The sequence below is a fragment of the Idiotropiscis lumnitzeri genome, chromosome 1 (genome assembly GCF_059441095.1).
Source record: "Idiotropiscis lumnitzeri isolate Australia: NSW breed Sydney's pygmy pipehorse chromosome 1, RoL_Ilum_1.0, whole genome shotgun sequence".
Classification (NCBI taxonomy): Eukaryota; Metazoa; Chordata; class Actinopteri; order Syngnathiformes; family Syngnathidae; genus Idiotropiscis; species Idiotropiscis lumnitzeri.
The window spans coordinates 947,787-969,589 of record NC_142391.1 but is presented as its reverse complement, the minus strand read 5'-3'; the positions used below and the strand labels follow the sequence as shown (position 1 = coordinate 969,589).

General features: G+C 48.7%; 3 protein-coding genes across 3 annotated transcripts; 2 read left to right on the top strand and 1 right to left on the bottom strand.

Annotated features, from left to right (window-relative positions):
* Window positions 1-456: 456 nt before the first annotated feature.
* ankrd9 (ankyrin repeat domain 9) lies at window positions 457-2,495 on the bottom strand. The gene is made up of 2 exons (XM_088308989.1): window positions 2,340-2,495; window positions 457-2,143 (listed from the first exon to the last, which is right to left on the bottom strand). Exon 2 carries the CDS (start codon window positions 2,026-2,028, stop codon window positions 1,069-1,071), a length of 960 nt encoding a protein of 319 aa, XP_088165115.1. The 5' UTR covers window positions 2,029-2,143; window positions 2,340-2,495; the 3' UTR covers window positions 457-1,068.
* Window positions 2,496-2,990: 495 nt separating this feature from the next.
* Window positions 2,991-11,427, top strand: rcor1 (REST corepressor 1). The gene is made up of 13 exons (XM_088308977.1): window positions 2,991-3,354; window positions 3,464-3,520; window positions 6,164-6,244; window positions 6,415-6,467; window positions 7,583-7,744; window positions 7,833-7,951; window positions 8,033-8,102; window positions 8,177-8,227; window positions 9,588-9,737; window positions 9,823-9,900; window positions 9,998-10,055; window positions 10,125-10,337; window positions 11,211-11,427. The coding sequence occupies exons 1-13, from the start codon at window positions 3,162-3,164 to the stop codon at window positions 11,261-11,263; spliced, it is 1,338 nt and encodes a 445-aa protein (XP_088165103.1). The 5' UTR covers window positions 2,991-3,161; the 3' UTR covers window positions 11,264-11,427.
* Window positions 11,428-12,781: 1,354 nt separating this feature from the next.
* traf3 (TNF receptor-associated factor 3) lies at window positions 12,782-21,211 on the top strand. The gene is made up of 14 exons (XM_088308935.1): window positions 12,782-13,048; window positions 14,712-14,868; window positions 14,963-15,134; window positions 15,331-15,382; window positions 15,468-15,572; window positions 15,644-15,808; window positions 15,897-15,977; window positions 17,097-17,171; window positions 17,252-17,344; window positions 17,438-17,578; window positions 18,500-18,671; window positions 18,748-19,091; window positions 19,484-19,675; window positions 20,466-21,211. The coding sequence occupies exons 2-14, from the start codon at window positions 14,715-14,717 to the stop codon at window positions 20,499-20,501; spliced, it is 1,782 nt and encodes a 593-aa protein (XP_088165061.1). The 5' UTR covers window positions 12,782-13,048; window positions 14,712-14,714; the 3' UTR covers window positions 20,502-21,211.
* Window positions 21,212-21,803: the final 592 nt, after the last annotated feature.

Here is a 21,803-nt window from a genome sequence, read left to right as displayed (position 1 = left end):
GATGTACTCGAGTGGACCAAGTATGTACACATACGCCACGGTCTGATGGACTTGGGTGGACACTCAAGCCGCTCGAGAAATCAGCGGACTGTGATGGATTTGAGTCTCTGCTGGTCTACATGCGGTCACCGCAACTTCAGTTGAGTGGTTTGACCGTGACTGCACGATTTTGGGAGACTCACCTGGACTTCAGCAGATTGTGAAGGACTGGGTTCAATAACGGAGAACATCCCACCTGGGCAAGCCTGCCATGACGGACTTGAGTGGACTACTTATAGTAGACTTTGGCGCACTTGACTAACCACGCACTAGCAAACTTTAATATGAATCGATTCTGGCGGACTTTGGGTCTTAGGATTAGCTTGTTCATATAAGGAAGTGATCCTGTCCTGTTGCAATGATTGGTTGAAAAACTCCCCTGTAAACACATTGAACACAGAAACTCCTGAGTCCAGCTTTCGTTGAGTGTCCTTCACTTTATTACACAATCAAAACACAAACGCTACATGGACTCAAGATCCGAACTCCAGGCTCACGACTATTTCCTTCATCATGTTTCGGTCACAGAATGTGTAGTCCGGATCATCGCGTGGCTGCAGGAAAGCAGGCCGCCAGCCGGCTCATTTGACCAGGGACAGACTTGGCTCGTGTCCTAAGAACCTGAAGCAGTAATGACGGCTAGGCCACACCGGTCAACCAACCAACCAAAGCTGTCCAGCGGACCCATACTCTGACGTCAGCCGACTTGATTAAATTGTAGATTGTACACACTCGAGAACTTATTCTGGCCGACTTGACCGTAATCTGACAATTAGCTGCACTTTACTGTACTCTGAACATTTTAGGTTCTGGGTCGAAGCTGGGTATCAGAGCGAGAAGTGATGCCGTCCTACTGTGTGCCGATTGGTTGGAAAGTCACCCATGAACATATTAAACATGAAGCTGCTGACTCCGTCCGTGTCAGTGAGTGTCCTTCACTTTATTACATAATCAAAGTAAAAAAAATGGACGTGGGCTCATGCGCAGGTGTCACGGGTCACAGGAGTCTTAATATCATCCAAAACACAATCATGTTTCAGTCTGTTTCCATGGCAAGGGAAAGTCCAATCTCAGTTCATTGTGCGGTTGCAGGAAAGCGGGCAGTTGGCTCATTTGACATGGGACACACTGAGCGAGGGTCCTGAGAGCCTGGAGCAGAAGCGGCGGCGGAGCCAGACCGCTTAACCAGACAAACACGTCCCGTCCCAGGAGCCTTTGCCACTGCTGCGGTTCGTCCAGCAGGCGGCACAGTGCCACCGGTTCCGGTGCGAAAAGCAGAAGCAGGTCCAGGCAACGCCGGGCATCGCGCCGCTCGGCCACACCACAAGCGGCGAGTCGCAGCAGCGCAGCGTCCAAAGGAAGCGGCCGGGCTCCGTGCGCCAGGAGAAGCAGCAAACAGTCGGCCCGTGACAGTTCCACTGCCAATTGCACCGCCGTCTTCCCCGCGTCCGCCCCGTGCGCACAGCCGCCGCAGCTGTTCAGGTATTCTTGCCGCCATCCTTCAGGCGCTGAGTCCTTTAGCACATCCACCATCAAACCCAGGATGGCGGTCCGGTTGTAGCGCACCGCCACGTGCAGATGCGCCGACCCGCTGCTTCGGCACACGGCGCATTGTGACTCATGTAGCGCCTTGACCGAGAAGCTACGGAGGAGGTAGCGCGCGTAGTCTTGGTGGTCGTGCACCAGCGCGTACATGAGCGCATCTCCAGGCGAGAAGGAGCGCGGGTGGCCGTCGTCCCACAGGAACACCTCCATGCTGCGCATGTCCTCCAGCAGCCATGCCGGAAGGTGGTCCCTCACGGCGCAGTAGAAGGCGAAGGCGGTGCGCTCGCAATGCCGCTGAGATGGGGACAGGCTCGGCGGGTGCGCCGCGGATGAGAGCAGCCATGGCATGGCGCCACAAAACTTTTGGTTGGAAACCTCAAGACTGTTGTGAGCTTCTGTGGTGGCCGTGTCACTCCAGCAAGCGTCCCTGCAGCTTTGGGCCATTTATAGTCTGCCGGCAGTCCACCCCGCCCTCTCGCTACCCGCCACCGCCCTCGGGTGCGTCCATGTGAGGATGTTTGTTTGGGGGCTCGAGAGGGGGGCGGGGCCAAGTGCGTATCTGGCATTACAGACATAGCAAACATTGTTGCACCTCGACATGATTGATTATCGCTGCATGGTCAGACTACAACGTGGACGTCAGCCGGACGCAGAGGCGCGCGTGCCATTGATTTCAAGTGGACATTACACTAACACGTAACAGCTTGCACGTGTCATTCTTCGTAAATTATATTGAGGTTTCAATTAACTCTTACCTGCTATTTCGTGTCGTCCTTCTTGAGCACGCCCATGACCCTCGTGAGGATAAGCGGTTATGAAAATGGATGACTAGATAAATATTCGAACTCATCTGCTCGGAACCTGCTCAACTTTTTCCGTCGTCGTCTTGTGCTGCTGCTTTTGCGGTTGTTGGCGGCTGACATCTAGTGGTTGAAAGGGGAAGTGTTTCAACAAAAGTCACTCGATCGTACGTATCACTATGATCGTGTAAAAATATTTTCAATAAATGAATGTCGTTACTATCCAGGCAAAACCCCCCAAAAAATGTTGAACTTTGCGAATATAGAAACATGTGAGGAATCAAACTATAACACAAAAATCATTAAAGAAAGCAAACAAAACATCATAGGTTACTTATGTGTCTTTAATGAATTTTGCTTTGCAATGTTCATTATAATGTGGGGAGGTTTTTTTTCGTGACATTTGAAGCTCTTTCGGTGTTTGTGGCAACATTTTTAGTTAGAGTAAGGCAAGTGTATATTTATCTTCCATGACAATGCTCAGGATTTTTGAATATGAAATGTGCCTGGTAGATATATGTGTTACCGGGTTTTCTTCAGGCTTTATAACTGGAGAAAAAAAATATGAACTACATTTTTTTTTTTAAATGTAAAAAGTCTTCTTCTTCTCCGCCTACTTCCGGTACCAACTTCCGGGTCTACTTTCTTCCAGTTTGTTACTCGGCCACTTCTTTTTTTTTTTTAACCTTGCTGTTGTGGCGAGTCCCGGAGGAGTTAGCGTCCAAGTCGGCCTACTTCTTCCAGGCGGACCCGCTTGACGTCGGTCACGTTGGGCCCATGGCGCCCATGTTCGACAGAACCGCCGAGGCGGAGACGGCGACGGCGACGGCGACAATGGCGGCCAAGAGGCGAGGTCGCGGCCCGGGAACGGCGGTCAGCATCGGCGGGAAGAGCGTGTCCGGTAATGGAAGCAGCGGCCGGGGCTGCTGGGAAGATGGAAGTTCAGGCTCCAGCAGTGACGACGAGAACGGTGGGTAGCCTCCGTCCGAGCACCAAGGGAAGTGGAGGAAGAAAAAAAAAACTTCCCCACGTTGGCCTCATTTGCAATTGTTTGTGTTAATGTCTTGGTGCGTGTACAGGCGGAGGGATGCGGATCGGATCGCAATATCAAGCCGTGGTTCCGGACTTTGACCCGGGTAAGAAACTATCGCTTGGATGGGGTCGCCTAAAAAAACTCACGCACGCACGCACGCACGCACGCACGCACGCACTTGGAACAATCCGTCGGAATTGTTACTAATACTTTAACAACTACGGTACCGCACCACAACTTCTACTGTGTAATCGCCGAAGAATAAGATAAAGTACCGATTGTTAATGTTGCCCAACTCTAACACTAATCTGGTAAATGTAATATACTGTAACGTAAATATGTTATATTACAAGTTAATTGAATGGCAACATTGTACACGGTGTACTTTTGAATCTGCTAACATCATACATGCAGTGGTCCAGTGCTAAACAATATGCTAACAGTACAGCTAGCACCGCATTCTGATTAGGATTCTGATTATGTACAATCAGAGGTGCCACCATTTTGTTTCATTGACAGCTCATCAATGGTCAAAGTAATCCTCAACTATTTCGAGAAAGCAGAGAAAGAAGCAAAAATCAGAAGTTGGCAAATGTTTTATTTGGATTGTGCACAATGATAATATGTCTGCTTTCATGGAGGACCACACAAAGCTGAAAATATTTTAGAATAGAATAGAAATCCCTTTATTGTCATTGTACTCAAGTGTGCAACGAGATTAGAGGGCTCCCCTCTCCAGTGCAATACAACAATAATACAGACAAATATATAAATTAGATAAATAAATAAGACGGTGCAATGGAATTCAGTACTGAATAGGGCATATAGAAACACATCACAATGCTGTTTTGCAAGGTTAGGGTGGTCTCGTGTGTGTGTGAGAGTTCAGTATGGAGATGGCTCTCGGAAAGAAACTGTTTCTCAGTCTATTGGTCCTTGATTTGATGCATCTGTAGCGCCTGCCAGAGGGCAACAGGTCGAACAGGTGTGAGTTTGGGTGGGTATCGTCTTTGACGATGTTGAGAGCCCTTCTGAGGCACCGGGCGTTGTAGATGTCCGACAGTGGGGGGAGAGGGCAGCCAATAATCCTTTGCGCTGTTTTGACTGTCCTCTGGAGCCTCACTCTGTCCGCCTCAGTGCAGCCGCTGTACCAGGTGGAGACACAGTACGTCAGCAGGCTCTCGATGGACGAGTGGTAGAAGGCCAGCAGCAGCTTCCTGTCCAGGTTGAATTTCCTGAGGACTCTCAGGAAGTGCAGACGTTGGCGGACCTTCTTTACCACTGCTGTGGTGTTGTGACTCCAAGAAAGGTCATCGGAGATCTGTACTCCCAGGAACTTGAACGTGTGGACCCTCTCCACGCACACGCCTTCGATGCAGAGGGGGGGCGGCACCGTCTTGTTCCTCCTGAAGTCGACGACAATCTCCTTTGTTTTAGCAGAGTTAAGGTGCAGTCTGTTGTCCTCGCACCAAGTTGTCAGTCTCTTTACCTCCTCTCTGTAGGCTGTCTCGTCACCTTCCGAGATCAGACCGACCACTGTCGTGTCGTCAGCAAACTTGACGATGGTGTTGTTGCCGTGGGCCGGGCTGCAGTCGTAGGTGTAGAGGGCGTACAGGAGGGGGCTCAGCACGCATCCTTGAGGGGGAACCGGTGCTCAGCATGCAGGTGGAGGACGTGTAGGGGCCGAGCAACACAGTCTGGGGTCTGTTGGTCAGAAAGTCCTTAATCCAGATGCGTGTGAGGGCAGGGAGGCCGAGAGTGTCCAGTTTGGCGACGAGGATGTCTGGGATGATCGTGTTGAATGCCGAGCTGTAGTCCACAAAGAGCATCCTTGCATAGCTCTGCTGTCGTTCCAGGTGGCCCAGCACAACATGCAGAGCAGTGTCGATGGCGTCCTCAGTGGATCTGTTAGCCCGGTATGCAAACTGGTAGGGGTCCAGAGTGGGAGGAAGGCAGTCCCTGATGTGCTGGAGAACCAGCCTCTCGAAGCACTTCATGATGACTGGTGTGAGAGCAAGAGGACGGTAGTCATTCAGGTGGACGGCTGGTGACTTTTTGGGGACAGGAATAATGGTGGAAGTTTTCAAGCAGGAGGGGATGACTGCCTGAGCCAGGGAGCGGTTGAAGATCCTGCAGAAAACATGTGACAGTTGGTGGGCACATGCTCTGAGGACCTTGCCTGGTATTCCGTCGGGTCCAGTAGCTTTCCTGGGGTTGACCGCCAGGAGCGCGCGCCTCACATCGTGTTCCTCTACGATGAGTGGGGGGGAGTTGGAGCTTGAAGTGCATGGGGTGTGACGGTTGGGGCGAGTCAAAGCGAGCGAAGAAGCAGTTAAGCTCCTCTGCCAGTGTGTGGGGAGGCTGAAAATGTCAGTTTGGCAGTGGCGCTAAAAGATGAATCGATTATCAAAATAGTTGTTGATTAATTTGATTGCACTGGTCAACACACATTTTGGTGGCAAAAAAGAACTTTTCAACAGTTTTTCGTCTAAATCCCAAGATGACTCACCTTTAGAAACGACCAAAGTACAATTTGCAACAAGGCACATTAATTATCAATCAATTATCGTCAAAAATATTGATATGTCAAAAACTAGAAGCAGATCAAAGAAAAGGACCCAGCGATCCCAAAATAACCAGAGACTCAAATGAGAAAGATTCATCGATGGATTGTCGCGGCGCCTCTGGTGCTCACCGAAGCGACGCCGTTGCCTTAATTCCATGTGGCGTGTGTGCGCGTTTGCAGAGGTGGCGAAGGCGTGTCAGCTGTCTCACAGCGTGGGCATGTTGGTGTGGAGTCCCAGCAACAGCGTTCAGCAGAGTCAACGTAAGAACCGGACTCGCGCGTTCGCTTTCGACTTTGTCGCAACGCTTAAGCCACGCCCACGCTAACACTTGTAGCGTGGTGCTGTTGTGGTTGCCAAAGTTCAACTTGTAGCGCGATGCGGCGCAAGTCCGTCTGAGGCTGACTTATTTGATCTTTTTTCTTTCTTTCAGTGGACGAATACATCACCATCGCGAAGGACAAACACGGCTACAACATGGAACAGGTTTGTCTTTGATCATTTTCTGTCGTCTTTAAGAACTATTATCTGGCCAACTGACACACGAGGGCTGACCGCTTCATTTCATCGGCCAAGGTGAGCGCTTTTTAAAATAGGCCAGAGTTGGTGAGTCAGTGTTCATCTTCTGTCGTTTAGTACTTTGATGACACCATTGCTACTGAATTGTGTTTAAAAAAAAAAAAAAAGTTGCTTTCAACGGAAGAACACGCAAATCAACCCTCGAGTCAAAATAGAACTTAAAGTAAAAAAATAGAACTTCCATTGCATTTAAAACGTGACCATTTCTGGGCAATATTTCAAGAACCATGTGTGTTTATTCTAAACATTCAGAACATGTTTCAACAAAGACAAGACATGGATAACTTTAAAGGTTGTGATATGTTTTTAAAAAAAAAATGTCACCGCAAACTACACGCGTGCGCTCGACGCGGGGAAACGGGCGAGACGAGGCTGTTTTAAGAGAAAAGCAATGCGCCAAATAAATAATTATAAAATCAAAATGTATAAATAAAGGACTCGTCGACTACGTAAATGAAATGTCGACGTCGTCGTGATGAGTCGACTAATCTTGGGCAGCCCTCAAGCGGACACGAGCAATAATGCGCACACGAACCCCGACTGGTTATATTTTGGATATTTAGCGACGCTAAAGTGGTGTCAACTCGAAGGAGGTCGGCAGGTGGGCATGAATCTTGGTAGGGACGTCCACAAGAATTTTGGTGCCAATTGATCACCGTTTTTGGACGTTCTAAGTCCTGAAAGTAGCAACATTTCCAATGGAGAGTTTGCCATCGAGCCTTTTCGTGACTCTTGCTGCACCGTAGAGAGCGGAGGGGGGCGTGGCCCTAATCCTCGATAAAAGTAGGCATTTTTCAAGGCCTCGCTTATTCCCTAATTTCTCCAAAATGAATGGCTCAAAAAGAAAATGATGACTAATTTCAGTTTGCGGATCAAAAAATATTTCAGCTGAGCTTGTTTTAAGTTTTTTATTCATTTATTTTTTTTCCTTGACATCAGCAACACTTTTCAGTCTGTGAATAAAGAAATCAACTAATAATAACGTCATCCTGACTTCCACTTTTGCGACTTTTTGTTTGCAGGCCCTCGGCATGCTGTTTTGGCACCAGCACGACGTGGAGAAGTCGCTGGCCGACCTGCCCAACTTCACGCCGTTTCCCGACGAGTGGACGGTGGAGGACCGCGTCCTGTTCGAGCAGGCCTTCAGCTTCCACGGGAAAAGCTTCCACCGCATCCAGCAGATGGTCGGCGAGCCCCCGCGCCTTTTTGTCTGCCGTGCAGCCCGAGTGGCGCCGCTGCTCAACCTTCCGCCCGCTCCCACTTTGCTTTCAGCTGCCCGACAAGTCCATGGCCAGCCTGGTCCGCTTTTACTACTCGTGGAAGAAAAGCCGCAGCAGAAGCAGCCTGATGGAGCGACAGAGCCGCAAAGTCAAGAGAGAGAGAAACGACAGGTGAGGCGAGCCGCTCGGCCGGCCGGCGGCGCCGTCGAGCCCCGCTGGCGAGGTGTCAAAAATGGCGTGCGTGTGTTTTAGCGACGATGAAAGTCAGGAAAATAACGCCAGTGATCCCGATTCCAATCATGTGAAAGAAGAAAGCAAAGAGGTCAGTCAAGTCAGCTCGGCTCGCCGACACGCAGCCGAGACGTCGTCGTACGTGACTTTCATTCCTGCTCTTAGGTGGCTTCCGGCACGGAGCGGTCCGAGGCCAAAAGTGCTGCCGGACTCAAAGTAAGAACATGCAAGCGTCTCGTCACTCACACTTGGAAGAAAAAAGTATGCGAAGCCTTTTTGATTGACGCTTACCTTTCTGCTTTGTTTTCGGGTCAAAATGGCTCCTTGAATATTCGAGTACGTCAAGAAAAAAAAAAAGGGAAAAGGTGCCCCGAGCTTTTTTCCTGCCTTCACTGACGTGCGCACGTGCAGACTAATTTGAAAATAAACCGAATCTGACCTGAGAATATATGAACATCAATGGCGAGGTCCGCTTTTATTTTTAAGTTGTTCCTGGCGGCGTAACGGCTGACGTGACTCATTTTTCAGACTGCCTTTGTAGCGTTGATCGGCGACACAAACTGTAGCGACGGACAACAACACAACCTCGTCCCGAAATAATGTCCCATTGATAATTAAAAGGTGCTAGTAAAATGACTTCATGACGCCGACGTTATATTGCCAGCGGTTAGCGCTAAACCGCCGGCGGCGCTCAAGTAAATCGTCCAAAACGACTCGTCGCACTTTGATGCCGACAACTTGACACAGTTGCCGTTCCCGCTCATCGCTTTTTAGTACATCAGGTGTTGTTTTCGCCGACAAAATGGCTGCCGTGGTTCTGATGTCGCTTTGACGCGTCAACCTCAAATTTAAAAGGGAGATGTTTATCGAGATTTCATTCAAGCTCACACAATAATGATCATAAGACATGAAAAGTCACTTGCCCTGATTGAGTCTGTCTTGTCTTTCTCAACAACATTCGAGTGAAATAAAAGCTCATCTTTAAAATCTGAAATAATGACAGACCGATATGCTTTTGTCGGGGCCGATACCGATTACTAGTAGTCGTGGAGGCCGGTGTTCATTGGTTGACAAAAAGGGGGCGTCAACATTTTGAAAACTCCAAACGCCAAAACTTGACTTTGTTTAATTGCCTTTAAGCACGTTTATGAAACAACTTCAGTGATTGGAGACATGTTAAAGCTTTTTTAAATCTTAGAAAATAGAAAACTTCATTCCAAAGTGCATGTATTGCGTGTGACTCGAGGTGAAAAAGCAAACAGGCAGGCTGCGCCCCACCGCACAAGAAAGCAGCAATCAGATGGTGCTGTGGGCGGGCCAATCTGCTTCTGCAGGCAGGGCCACCAGCACAGCAGAGAGAGCGAGAAATGCGGCGAACCCAAATACACCAGCTTTTCATTTATTGGCCTTGAAAATTAAAAAAAAAAAAAGGCAGATGCCGATTATCGTCAAAATGCCAATCATCGGCCAGTTTTTAAATGGAAGCACGCAAACAAAAGGAAAAAGAAAAAGTGCTATCGCTGCCTCCTGAGTTGACGTCCTTCTCAGTCTCTCTCAAATATCTTCCTCGTGTCAGCCGTCAGGCGTCAAAGGTGCCCACCGGGCCAAGACCCGCCCCCCCAGAGGCATGTTCCTGAAGCAGGAGGACGTGGTCTCGCTGTCCACCTCGTGCACTCACGGCGTCCTGCGGCAGCTGGACGCTCAACTGACCGCCGCCAAGCGACAGGTCGCCACGTTCGACTGTATGCTCAAGCGTGCGCGCTTGAAAACGTGCGTGTGCAAATGTTTGTGTGCTTGTGCTTGTGCTTCAGGTCCAGAGCATCAAGCAGTCCAACAGCGCTCTCAAAGAGAAACTGGACTCTGGAGTGGACCAGTTCAGACAACCTGAGGTAACCGTTGAATACAAAAAAGCGTTACAGTGTTGTCTTGTGTTGAAGATTTCTGATGTCACGCCAGTGACGGCTCGCTCGTGTGTGCGTGTCACAGGTGAGCAGTAAAGTGAACGGTCGCTGGAGTTCGGACGAGCAGCTTCTGGCCGTTCAAGGTAAATCGCCCCGTGCCGGTCCGGCTTTCCCACACTCGCCTCTCATTGGCCCGCCCGCATGATTGACAGCCATCCGAAAGTACGGGCGGGACTTCCAGGCCATCTCGGACGTGATCGGCAACAAGTCGGTGGTGCAGGTGAAGAACTTTCTGGTCAACTACCGCCGTCGCTTCAACCTGGACCAGGTGCTGCAGGAGTGGGAGGCGGAGAACGGCGTGGAGGGCGGGGCCACGCCCGAGGACGATAAGATGGAGGTGGCGGGGCCTGCCGACGACGACGCAGGTGAGGGGGAGGCCGTCGTCCTGTCACACGGACGTCGCCAATTTCACGACGAGGCAAAAGGTTGAAGTTCACTTGACTAAAAGCCCCACTTTTACAAAAAGCCTCGTCATGGCTTGTAGATGCCAAGAGATGGAGACCAGATGGTGACAGAGCACTACATTTGTCCAAATGAAGCCCCTCAATTCCTGGCTTGCCCCAAGATGGCCGAAAAGCGCGGGTTTTGTCGTAATTGAAGCTCACAAACTCACCGACACGGCACCGGATGAGGCCCGTCCACCCACGCCGAGAGTTGGCACTTGTGCGGTCGCTGCGCACGTGTCCGACTCGTCATTTTGGCCAGCCCCAAATTATCTCACGAATTGCCCCTGAATTTACAACGAAGGCGATATTTACAAGAGACGTCACACATGCATCAGTTCTCCAATTAAGGACAAAAAACACCAATTTATTTCAAAAGTTATGTCGCCATGTCAGTGTGCGTTACAACAACGGAAATACCAAAAGATTTGCGAGCCACCTCACATCACTCGTGGAAGTCTGCAAGCCTTTTTCTTTGCCCATTTCTCCTCTTTTCTTCTTTTTCAACACTGGCCACCTGATCACTTCGTTTTGTCTTTTACTTTGCGGAAATTGTTTTAAAGCCAATCAATGACATGTAGGAATATGTTGTGAAATGCAATTTATTTGGAAGCAGTTTGTGTTGTGTGGTCTGGCATCAGTCTCAGCCTTGTCCCCCCCCCCCCTTCCCTTTTGCCAACCTCTGCAGTCGCAAATTGATCAAGCGCCCCCCCCCCAGCAGCAAGTTGCTGTACAAACAGGGAAAAGATGAGTAAAGAAGGATCAGTGACTCACGTCCCTCTTTGTGCTCAACAGATGACCATCTGACTCCGCCCCCCGCAGACCTCCATGGACACCCGCCCAACTGAATTCGTCTGGATGTTTAACTCTGCCCCCTCACTTTGCTTTTTGGGGGGAGGGAGGGGGGTGATGGTTTAAATTTTCCTTGTGAAGTTTTATCTGTTGCCATGGAAAAATATTTTTGTAACCAAAATGGACCAGCCGTAGTTGAATTAAATCAATCTCAAAGCAGCTCACTTTTGTTTTCATTGTCTTTTGTTTTTATGGTGAGCGAAGGATGAAAAGAGGCCCTCTGTTGCCATGGTTACCGGAATTTGCTTTGCTAACTCTTGTTAAGACGCTAAACGGGCCTGCCACAGTTTTCCGAAGTCAACCTGAACGGAGCTCCTTTTACTTTTTTTTTTTTTCCAGCCAATCAGAATGTCCCCCCATGACACGTCATCCGTTCCTTTTAGCACCTCAAGTTGATTTGTAAAATCATTTTTGTTAACTAAAATAAATTGGTATAATTTTATTCAAGTTTTGTAGTAGTAATTGCAGCCAATTAGAATCTTTCATGATGATGTCATCGGTTGCCATGGTTACCTGAAGTTCATTTGCATTTTTTAATTTTTTTGGGACGGTGAAATCAGTCGCACTTTTTTTTGTTTGATGCCCATAATCAGAATGTCTTCTGATTGCATCATGTCAATTGTTACCATGGTAACCTGGTTCGCAAAATACATTTCATAAACTTCAAGTGGACGTATTTGAATTAAACCTGGAAAGCAAATCACATTTGTACTAATTGTTTGCAGCCAATCAGAATGTCTTCTGATGCCATGTTACCTGTTGCCACGGATACTTGAGGTCGTGTGTCATCTTGAACAGCGCTCATCCAGTGCAAAAGAGGCGGCCTTACACCCTGAACTGGTCGCCAGGCAGTCGCAGGGCACACAGACATCGTTACTGAGCAGGACCGATCCCACGGTGCCCGCACACAAGTCAGACGAGTGGACCACGACGCCATCGGCGACCCCCATACCTGAGGTTCATTTCAAAAAGTTTTTTACAAACTAAAACGACCTTCTATAGTTTGAATAAATCAATACGAAACGGCTCGCCTTGAAAAAAAATGAAGCCAATCAAAACGCCCCCTGATGATGTCACGTTATCAACTTCTCTGTTACCATAGTTACCTGTTGCAAACTAGGTTTTATACACTCAAAGGACTTGCCGTTCTAAAAATACATTATGCATGTTACATAGGGTTAATTCATGATTGAGCTCATATTTTGCCATGGGATAAAAAGGTAAATGATTAACTTTAAGGTCCTGCCATGGTTCATGGCACATCAACCTGATAAGTAGCTTGCTCAGTGAAGACAATTGCAGCCAATCACAACGTTTCCTGATGACATCACCACCAAGCGATCGCTATGCTAGAAAATGTTTATTCAAAAGAAATCTAAAATAAAAATAAATGAGTGGCCTAATTGGACATTTTTTTGTATTCACAATATGCATAATTAAAAAAAAGAAAAGATACAAATGAATAGACGCTGAGAGAAAAGAGGCCGATCCCGAGTAATCAAAGGGCGGATGGCGCCCCCTGGAGGCGGCAGTGGCGGCGGGGGATTTCCTGGGCGGAAGCGGCGGAGGCGGAGGGGGTTTCCACTGGTGACCCGAGAACCGTACCTCGCCGCTGTGCCCCCGACGCTGCTGCCGGAGCTGCGTACCGTTCTACATTATCCCCGGGCAGCAGAGAAGAGGAGAGCGAAGGAAGTCTTGGATGACGACCATGAGGAGGCGAGCGGCAGGTCGGCGGTTCGAGTCCCGCAGAGAGGCGCCGAGGAGCGGCTGAGCTGATTCATGTGAGTCGGCACACAAGCGGCTCGAAGCTTGGTTTGCTTTCGCTTGTTTCTCGTTTGAATGCGACGCGGCTGCTAAGCACGTCGTGGACTGTCAAGTGTGCGGGTGAAGCGCTGCCCTCGTTCAAGGCGCTTGAATTGGGAGATGCCAAGCTACAGATGCTAACTGCGTTAGCATGAGTAGCAGCCAGTAAACAGAAGCCCGTTCAGACCTGATCAATCGAACTCAGAACGAAAGCGAAATCAAGACTCGTCTTACTATGGCAAGAAAGCGATTATTCCATTTCCCCCATTTCATTCTTGACATCTATATATTAGTACGCTGATTGACAGCACTTGTAATAGAACAAATTGATAAAACGACTGTGTTACTTGAACAAGTTTTCCTCTGCTCGTGCCACGTTTTGCGTGTTTGGTCATAATTAAATCTTAAACATTAAACTACTTTGCTCAGCTAGTTAGGAGGAGTTTGAGGGCCCGACATTGTTTTTTTTTTATTTTTTTTTTTAGGCAGATGTCAATTCCATTAACCGATTAATCGACAGATTAATTAAAAAATGCTAAAATTAGAACTGCCAGAACGAATCGATTAACCGACAACTTCTTATTATTGAATGAATCGACAACTATTTCAATAATCGAGTAATCGTTTAAAGCCATTGTTTTAATGTAAAATGATCCAAATGCTCTGATTTCAGCTTCTCATCAGTTATTATTTTGGTTTCTGTGGTCCTTCATGAAGGCAGGCTGATTGCGTTTTATCAAGATAAAACACTTGCAAACATCTGCTTTAACTCTGGATAACAACGACCCAACCAGTAACTGAAACATGTTCAGAAAAGTTAGCGAGTGCAACGGCAAACAACACAAATTGGTTGATGAACAGTAAGCTGGCGGCGGTTCCATTACACTTTATTGCCCAAATAAAATAGTATCTGATCAAATAATCAATACTAAAAACATTTGACAGTGATAGCTTTTTGATCCCGTCGCGTTTTCGAACCCGAGCTACACGAGCACATTACGGGGGCTTTGTGTCAATATTTGATCATTTATTTATTGTCAGTCATTTCATAAGCACGTCAATAAAAAGGTATTTGTGGCACAGCTGTGCCAACATCTCGACAGCCGCGTTCCAGCTAAAGTGTCAGAGCTGAGATGACCGACCAAAAGCAAGTCAAAGTGCTGCGGCGGCTCGGAATGTTTCTCTTGTTGAGGGTTTTGGTCAGAATTTCTAAAGTTGAAATGCGTCTTGCGATATATTTTTGGGGGGGAAATGTAGTAAGGCAGTGTTAGTATTGATTTTATTTTGTTTACATGACGTGCTTATTTATTTTCAAGGCAACATTGTTTTCATGTTCAATTTGAGTTGCAAAGAAAACAATGGCTGAAAATTCAATAGGAGACGAAAGAAAGTAACTTTAATTTCATAATCAATTGGGTTACGTTCTTCTTCTGGAGGATTATCGACGTGCATGAGTGAGGCCAGGTCACCAAAAGTTTCAGGGGTACACAAGACACACACCCAAAAAAGCTTTTGTGACATAGTCGGAATGTGTCAGCATTTAAAAGCTCCGGCCGATTATAATTATTTTCAACAAGGCTAATATGGTCCATGTGGTTAATCTTTATTAAGTGTGTGTGTGTGTGCACGTTGGCGGGTCAGGTCATGTCAGCCGGACGCAGCGTTGACGGGAGGGAGGTGCAGGTTCCCCTCCAGCAGGCGGCGCCCTCCCTCATTCCGCCCCTGTCTGCGGCCCCTCCCATCACTCCGCCTCCCAGCCGGCCGGCCAATCCCTGGCCTCTGAGTGACTCTTCGCAAGGTGAGCCCGTTTGTGATAACGTGTGTTTCGAACATGGAGTATGAAGTTGGCTATTGGTTCATCTGATGCACGTGTGTGTGTGTGTCGTGTTCAGGCGCGGCGGTGGCGGCGGGTTTCCTGCCGCTGGACGGCGGCTTCACGGATCACTTTGTGGATGTCCCTGAGGAGAAATATCTGTGCGAGTCGTGCCGCCTGGTCCTGTGTCAGCCCCGGCAGACTGAGTGCGGACATCGCTTCTGTCAGACCTGCATTGCGCACATACTCAGGTGACACATGCGCATGCACGTGCGCGCATGCACGTGCGCGCATGCACACGCACTGGAGCAACTGGTATGAATGGGCATCTGTCTGTCTGTCTGTTCTGTGTATGGATGTGTGTTTGCATATATCTGTGCTTTTCTTTGTCCGCGCGTGTGTGTGTGCCCGTATTTTTTTTTCCAATGCCGTGTGTGTGTGTTGCAGCCGTCCCAACCCCGTGTGTCCGGCCGACATGGAGCCGCTGTTCAGCAACAAGGTGAGCATGTCCACGCGGGAATCGGCGACAAATCAATATCGATCAATACCGATGATTGCCGATCCACGCTTCTGATTTGTTCCAGATCTTCCGTGACGTCTGCTGCCATCGGGAAATCCTGGCGCTGAAGGTGTTCTGTCGAGCCGAAGCCAAAGGCTGTCGGGAGCAGCTGAGCCTGCAGCAGATGCCCGTGAGCCCCCCCCCCCTCCGCCGTTGCCATGGTGACCTCCACCCACCCCACCAACCTTTGTCGCCCCGCAGGAGCACGCCAACGTTTGCCCCTTCTTCGAGGTGCCGTGCCCGCTGGGCAAGTGCAAGGAGCGGATGATGAGGAAGGACATCCCCGACCACCTCAGCTGGAAGTGCAAACACAGAGAAACCACGTGCGACTTTTGCCTCACCAAGATGGCGCTCGCCGACCTGCAGGTGAGCGCCGCCGACGTCGTTGCGGCCGAGTGTGTCCGTTGCGGGCGATTTGCGACTTGCTGTGCTGGCGTTTGTGTGTTTGTGTTAGAAACACAAGGAGACGGTGTGTCCGGCCTTCCCGGTGTCGTGTCCGAACCTTTGCTCCTTCTCCTCGTTGCCACGGAGCGAGGTAACAAAAGTCCTCACGTCAACTTGCTTGCTGTGCGTTTGCATCGCCACGTTTACATTTCATTTTCTAAAAACACATGGCAAAAACATGATCAACTTGTTTAATGATTGAGAATAATTCAAAGGCCATTTTGTTTCTTGGCCAGCGGGGGCAGTATAACATCAATTTGATGATGAGTCGCGGCATATGTCCTCATTGAATTCCTTGAAAATGTTTTATTTACCGCGACTGTTTTGTCAGCCAGTCTCGGGTGCTTTGCATGGTGCGTTTGCGTTCAAGCCCAAGTGAGAAGTCAATTTTGGCGGCGAAATGCCTTCTGTGACGATGCGTCGTTCACATTCAGGCCAAAAGATTGCGTGGCAGTTTGCTTGTCACAACGCTGATGAATTTCACGCTGGTGTGGGCGAGCATTCTTTGTTTCTCGACCGTTTTGCTTCAGAAAACTTTAAAAAAAAAAAAAAAAAAAGTTTTTTCGTTACCAATGACGTCGTAGGACGTCAAACCACTTTGACGCGTGACCTCACTGCTGGCAGACCGATCGGAGCAACATTGCGCGGAATTTGCAAAATGGCAAACAATAGCGGGAGGCTGAGAACCGCAGTCGTTTGTCAACGGTGGGCATGTGAAGCCCATCGAGGCTCCTCAGATAAATTTGACTTGATTTCCAATGCGGACGGCTCGTCCGTTTTTGACATTTACGCTCCAACGCGTCACGCCAACAAGCTCGTCTTCCGCCATGTTGGAGAATCTCGCTTTTTGACTCCAGTTCGGATTTGTCTGCCCTTGTTGTTCACCAATCGACCGAGTGTGTTGCTCGCTTGGGGAAAACGATTACTTTGTCGATTAGACGATTTTTTTTTTGTTTGTTTTCTTTTTTGGATTATTGTTTTGATTATGTTCCTCAAGACATAAAACAAAATCATTTGCCATTTGCTCAAATTACTTCCCACTTGCAGAATTTCCTCAATGTGGCTTTGGTTAATTCTCTCTGTTTTCCTTTTTTTAGTTCTTTTTCTTCCCACCGCTGGACCGGCACGCGCGTGTGTGTGTGCGTGCGTGCGTGCGTGCGTGCGCACGTGTACTGGTGTGTCTGGATTGATGTGTGCGCTTTTCTTCCAGCTGGCCAGTCACCAGCACGAGTGTCCAAAAGCTCAGGTCAGCTGCCCCTTCCAGCGCTACGGTTGCACCTTCAAGGTAACTCCGCCTCCATCTGGTTTTGTCACACCGGCTCGGCTGCTGTCAATCAAAAGTGCGCGCGGCGCGTGTGCACGCAGGCGCTGAGTCAGGAGGTCCGACAACATGAAGCCGCGTGTGCTGCTGAGCACCTGAGGATGATCATGCTCAAAAACGTCTCCCTGGAAAGCAAGGTCGCATTTTTGTCTTCATCATCGTCATCGTCATCGTCGTCGTCGTCGTCATTGTTGCGGAGGAACCTTCATCTTGTGTGTGCGTGTGCGTAGGTGGAGGAGGTGAAAGGCGAGTTGTTGGACAAGTTTAAAGCCATCCCTCTCGTGAGTTCTCGTCTTTGTGAGGCTGAGAAGCACAACAGCGAGCTGAGGGACAAGCACAGACACATGGAGCAGAAAGTGGCGTCCGTGCAGGTCGGCACAAGCGGCCATCTTTTATTTTTATTGATTTTGTTTTGGGAGGTGGGGGATTTAATCGCGATACGGCCGCAAAACACGAAAAGTGGTGAAGGATTACTCGATTTCTAGTTCGACTCTCAAGCCGACCGTCTCGAACTTGGCTTTTAAAGTGGCTTGAAATGAGATGGGCAAATTGGTGCCGTTGTTGGATCCGGCTTCTTTCATCTTTGGCAGCTGGCTAAAGCGAAGCCCTTTTCTTCCGAAACAGTAATCCACGCCTCGGCTAGATTACTGTCACGCACTTGACTTTGGAGTCAGCCAGCCCTCCCTCAAGCGACTCCGACTGCTCCAAAATGCTGCCGCTCGGAAGACGGATCACATCGCCCCCATCTTGGCCTCGCTTCACTGGCTCCCAGTAAAGTTGGCTTCAAGATACGTCTGTTCGTCTTTTCATGGCCTTGCCCCGGCAAACCTCGCAGAGCTCGTCCAACGCTGACCTCCCCCCCCCCTACGCACCTGCCCGCGGCCTCACAACTGCCGACCAAATCCCGCTGGAGGCGGAGCCTCAGGGAGTGGGATCGTGCCTTTTCTGTTGCCGGTCCTTCCCTATGGAATGACCTTTGACCTCCCATTGAATGTTAGGCAAGCCAAATTTTAAAACCCGTTTGAAGACATTTTTATTCTTTCGCTTTCGACTCGACATGAGACTCTCGCTTTTCTTCTGATTATGTGTTTTCATTTTTGTGCTGATTTCGATTCCAATTTATGGAGCGCTCCAGCTGTTGCAAAATGCGCTCTCAAAATAACGTTGCATTGTATTTCTTTTTCCCTTCTCACGACAAAGCGACGCAAATGTACATGAAGTAGATGCAAAGGTCATAGATCGGAGCACCCGCAATTTATGATGGCGTCTCTCATGTTTGGATATCTTTGTAGAAGGTGATGAGCGCCCACTCCGAGAAGCTTCTGGAGGTGGAGCTGGAGCTGCGTTCTCTGGCGTCGCTGCGGGACGAAGTGGACAAGCTGCGCGTGTCGCTGGACGCCGTCCGCAGCAGGCTGGGCGCGCTGGAGCAGGGAGGACGCTCGGCAACAGGAAGCGTCACCCTGGGTCAGCAGCGACGGCTCGCGAGTCGCGGACGGCGCCGGCGAAACGCGTCTTCTCACGTGTGTGCGTTTGGCCGCAGCCTCTCTGGAGACTCAGCAGAATCGTCAGGGCGACATGCTGAGCGTCCACGACATCCGTTTGGCCGACATGGACCTCCGCTTCCAGGTGCTGGAGACGGCCAGCTACAACGGGACGCTGATCTGGAAGATCCGCGACTACAAGCGTCGGAAACAGGAAGCGGTGGCGGCCAAGACTCTGTCGCTCTACTCGCAGCCCTTCTACACGGGATACTTCGGCTACAAGATGTGCGCCCGCGTCTACCTGAACGGCGACGGCATGGGAAAGGGCACGCACCTGTCGCTTTTCTTTGTGGTCATGCGCGGCGAGTACGACGCGCTTCTGCCGTGGCCGTTCAAGCAGAAGGTACGACAGAGCAATGAGCGTGCGTGTGTGCCGGGCCGTCCCTTTGGAATGTTTTTAGAATCCATTATCCTCTCCGGTCATCGGAATGATTTGCACCCGAATGGAAAGACATCCGGACGCGCCCAAAATCGTCGCTGACTGGGAGAAGCAGACTGATTCGTTTCATTGCTTGACTGCAGTAGCGACTTTTCACCAGTAGAGGGTGCTGATAGTCGCGTTGTCATGTCTGCGTCTGTGTGTGTGTTCTCAACTTGTAACCATTTAAACAATCCGACAATTAAATTCATTACGCAACAAAAACAATCGCGATGTCACAACAGATAAGTCCAAATGAGGCAAGACTGAGTTTGCCTTGAACATTTCCGTCCGTCTGCTCCGTGCGTGCGTGTCAGGTGACCCTGATGCTGATGGACCAGGGTCCGGCGCGCAAGCACCTGGTTGACGCCTTCAAGCCGGACCCCAACAGCAGCAGCTTCCGCCGTCCCGCCGCCGAGATGAACATCGCCTCCGGGTGTCCGCTCTTCGTCTCCCAGAGCGTCCTGGAGTCCGCCAGCTACACCAAGGACGACACCATCTTCATTAAGGTGCCACACTCCCGCCGCAACGCTCGCCCGCCAATCACGACGCTCGGACATTGCTCAGCCCCGCCCACTTAACACTGCAAATGATTCTTCAAGCCGTTAACGGGGAAAAAAAAAAACAACCCACAAGACAAAAACAACACATACATGCATACGTAGATATGCATTAATACAGTGGCTAGAAAAAGTCTACACACCCCTGTTCAAGTGCCAGCTTTGAGACCAATGGAACCTTTTTCCACCATTAATGTGACCTCGAACCTCTGCGACTCAAATTGAAAAAAAAAATTTAATGTTTCGGAACCAAAAACTATACACTATGACGAGTTGCACTATTATGAAACTACCCATAAATACGAAAAGAAATACTTTTTTTTCTGTAGAAGGGACTGAAATCATCTGAATAAAATTGGGGAAAAGAAAACTAAACTCCAAACTAAAGTGTGATGCTCGGGGAGTTTGTCTGAATTCTCAGACGCACGTCAAATATTAATCATGAGTTTGAACGTGATTGGTTCATTTTCGACACAGGCACACACCCTGGGTATATTCTGTAACGGGGTGTGCACACTTTTGCAACCATTCATTTTTACTTCCCCACACTGCGAGTTATTTGTTTTCAATTGAGTCGTGATGGTTCCATGTCACACTAATGGTCGGAAAAAAATGAAATGATTTAGCCTTTTTTTTTTTTTTTTTAATATATCGCCAAAAACTGTCAATCAGGCAGGGGTATGTCGACTTTTGAGATCCATTGTTCGTACTGTAGCATGATGATATTGTGTGTCGTTAGGTTACCGTGGATACCTCCGACCTTCCCGATCCATGATCGTGTGCCGTGAGACTCAGCCACGCCCACCTGGCGACATTGGAGGAGGAGCTCGGGCCAGGCAACCAATGGCAGGAGGGCATGTTGTCTTCTTCTTCTGATTGGCTGCATGTTTGCGTACGTTGGTGTGTGCGTGCACGCGCCGTACCGCGGAGCCACAGCGATGACTCTTGCGAGGCGGTCGTGGTTGCCGTTGGTTATCGATGCTGTGCATCAAGCTTGACTTCCTGTTTGGCGAGGCATGCTGGGAAATCCACGCCAGAAGCCGAGGAAAGTTCTGTTGACGTGGAAGCGTTCTTCAGCACGCGTCAGCGAGTTGCGCCGACGTGACGACGTGGATGCCGGACGCGTGGAGGTGGACGTGAACGTGGAAGTCAGACGTGTGGACGTTCCGCTGTGACTTTGCTGACTTCTTCCATAGGAATTTTCACTCCACAAGTCCAAAATCAAAGGAAAGACTTGCAAGTGTTTTCGTTGTCGTGGCCGGTGGGAATAAAGGAAATTCCCTGCAAAGCATTCCTTTATTTCCCTCTTATTCCACAAAGTGTTTCAGCGGAGTGCAATTGCAGCTTTGGTAAATTTGACATTGTTCAGCCTACCTCATTTAAGTCGACTGCAGTATTCGGAAGAAGCAATTCAGGAAGCGTCAAATGCAAATGTGGAATTGAAGTCATGTCAATATGGAATTAAAGTCTTGTGGAAAAATGCTATTACAATTTTTAAATGTGGAGTTATGGATTTAAAATTGCATGCAAGCTCGCTATTTAATGTTTTTTTTTTTTCAAATTAAAGTAAAACAAACAAGCATGCAAGAAAAACTTATTGAAACATGGAATTAAAATAGTCCTAATGTGGATTTGGAATTCTATGGAAACAGAAATGAAAGATATGACAACATGGAATTGAAGATGTGAGAAATTTGAATTAAGATCATTGAATTCAAGTCAAGCAAAATATGGAAGCATACAATACAAATGAATTCCAGTCCCCTGTAATAATTTGATTTGAATGTTTAATTCCTTCATTTATTGAGGACTGATTGAGACATGACATGAAAGTAATGAAGAAAATGTGGAATTATTATACGAGGAGAACAAAATTGGTGAAAACAAGGAATTATTAGTCCGACAGGCACATGAAATTGAAATTATGGTCAACTAAATTGAAACTGTGGACTTAGAATACAACAAAACTTGTAATGGAAAGTCATTTTTTAGTTGAACTTTTCTCCACGAAAGGCAATTGAAAACAGATCCACATGACATAAACTGATAACGTTGCAAATTAGAATGACTAATTGTA

Bases quoted from the DNA above. Each gene is read 5' to 3' on its own strand.
- rcor1 (XM_088308977.1), top strand. From the start codon at position 3,162: ATGGCGCCCATGTTCGACAGAACCGCCGAGGCGGAGACGGCGACGGCG. The intron at 8,228-9,587 runs GTAAGAACATGC...TCCTCGTGTCAG, and splicing joins AAAGTGCTGCCGGACTCAAA to CCGTCAGGCGTCAAAGGTGC. The intron at 9,738-9,822 runs GTCGCCACGTTC...CTTGTGCTTCAG, and splicing joins TGACCGCCGCCAAGCGACAG to GTCCAGAGCATCAAGCAGTC.
- traf3 (XM_088308935.1), top strand. From the start codon at position 14,715: ATGTCAGCCGGACGCAGCGTTGACGGGAGGGAGGTGCAGGTTCCCCTC. The intron at 17,345-17,437 runs GTCGCATTTTTG...GCGTGTGCGTAG, and splicing joins ACGTCTCCCTGGAAAGCAAG to GTGGAGGAGGTGAAAGGCGA. The intron at 19,092-19,483 runs GTACGACAGAGC...CGTGCGTGTCAG, and splicing joins CGTGGCCGTTCAAGCAGAAG to GTGACCCTGATGCTGATGGA.
- ankrd9 (XM_088308989.1), bottom strand. From the start codon at position 2,028: ATGGCCCAAAGCTGCAGGGACGCTTGCTGGAGTGACACGGCCACCACA.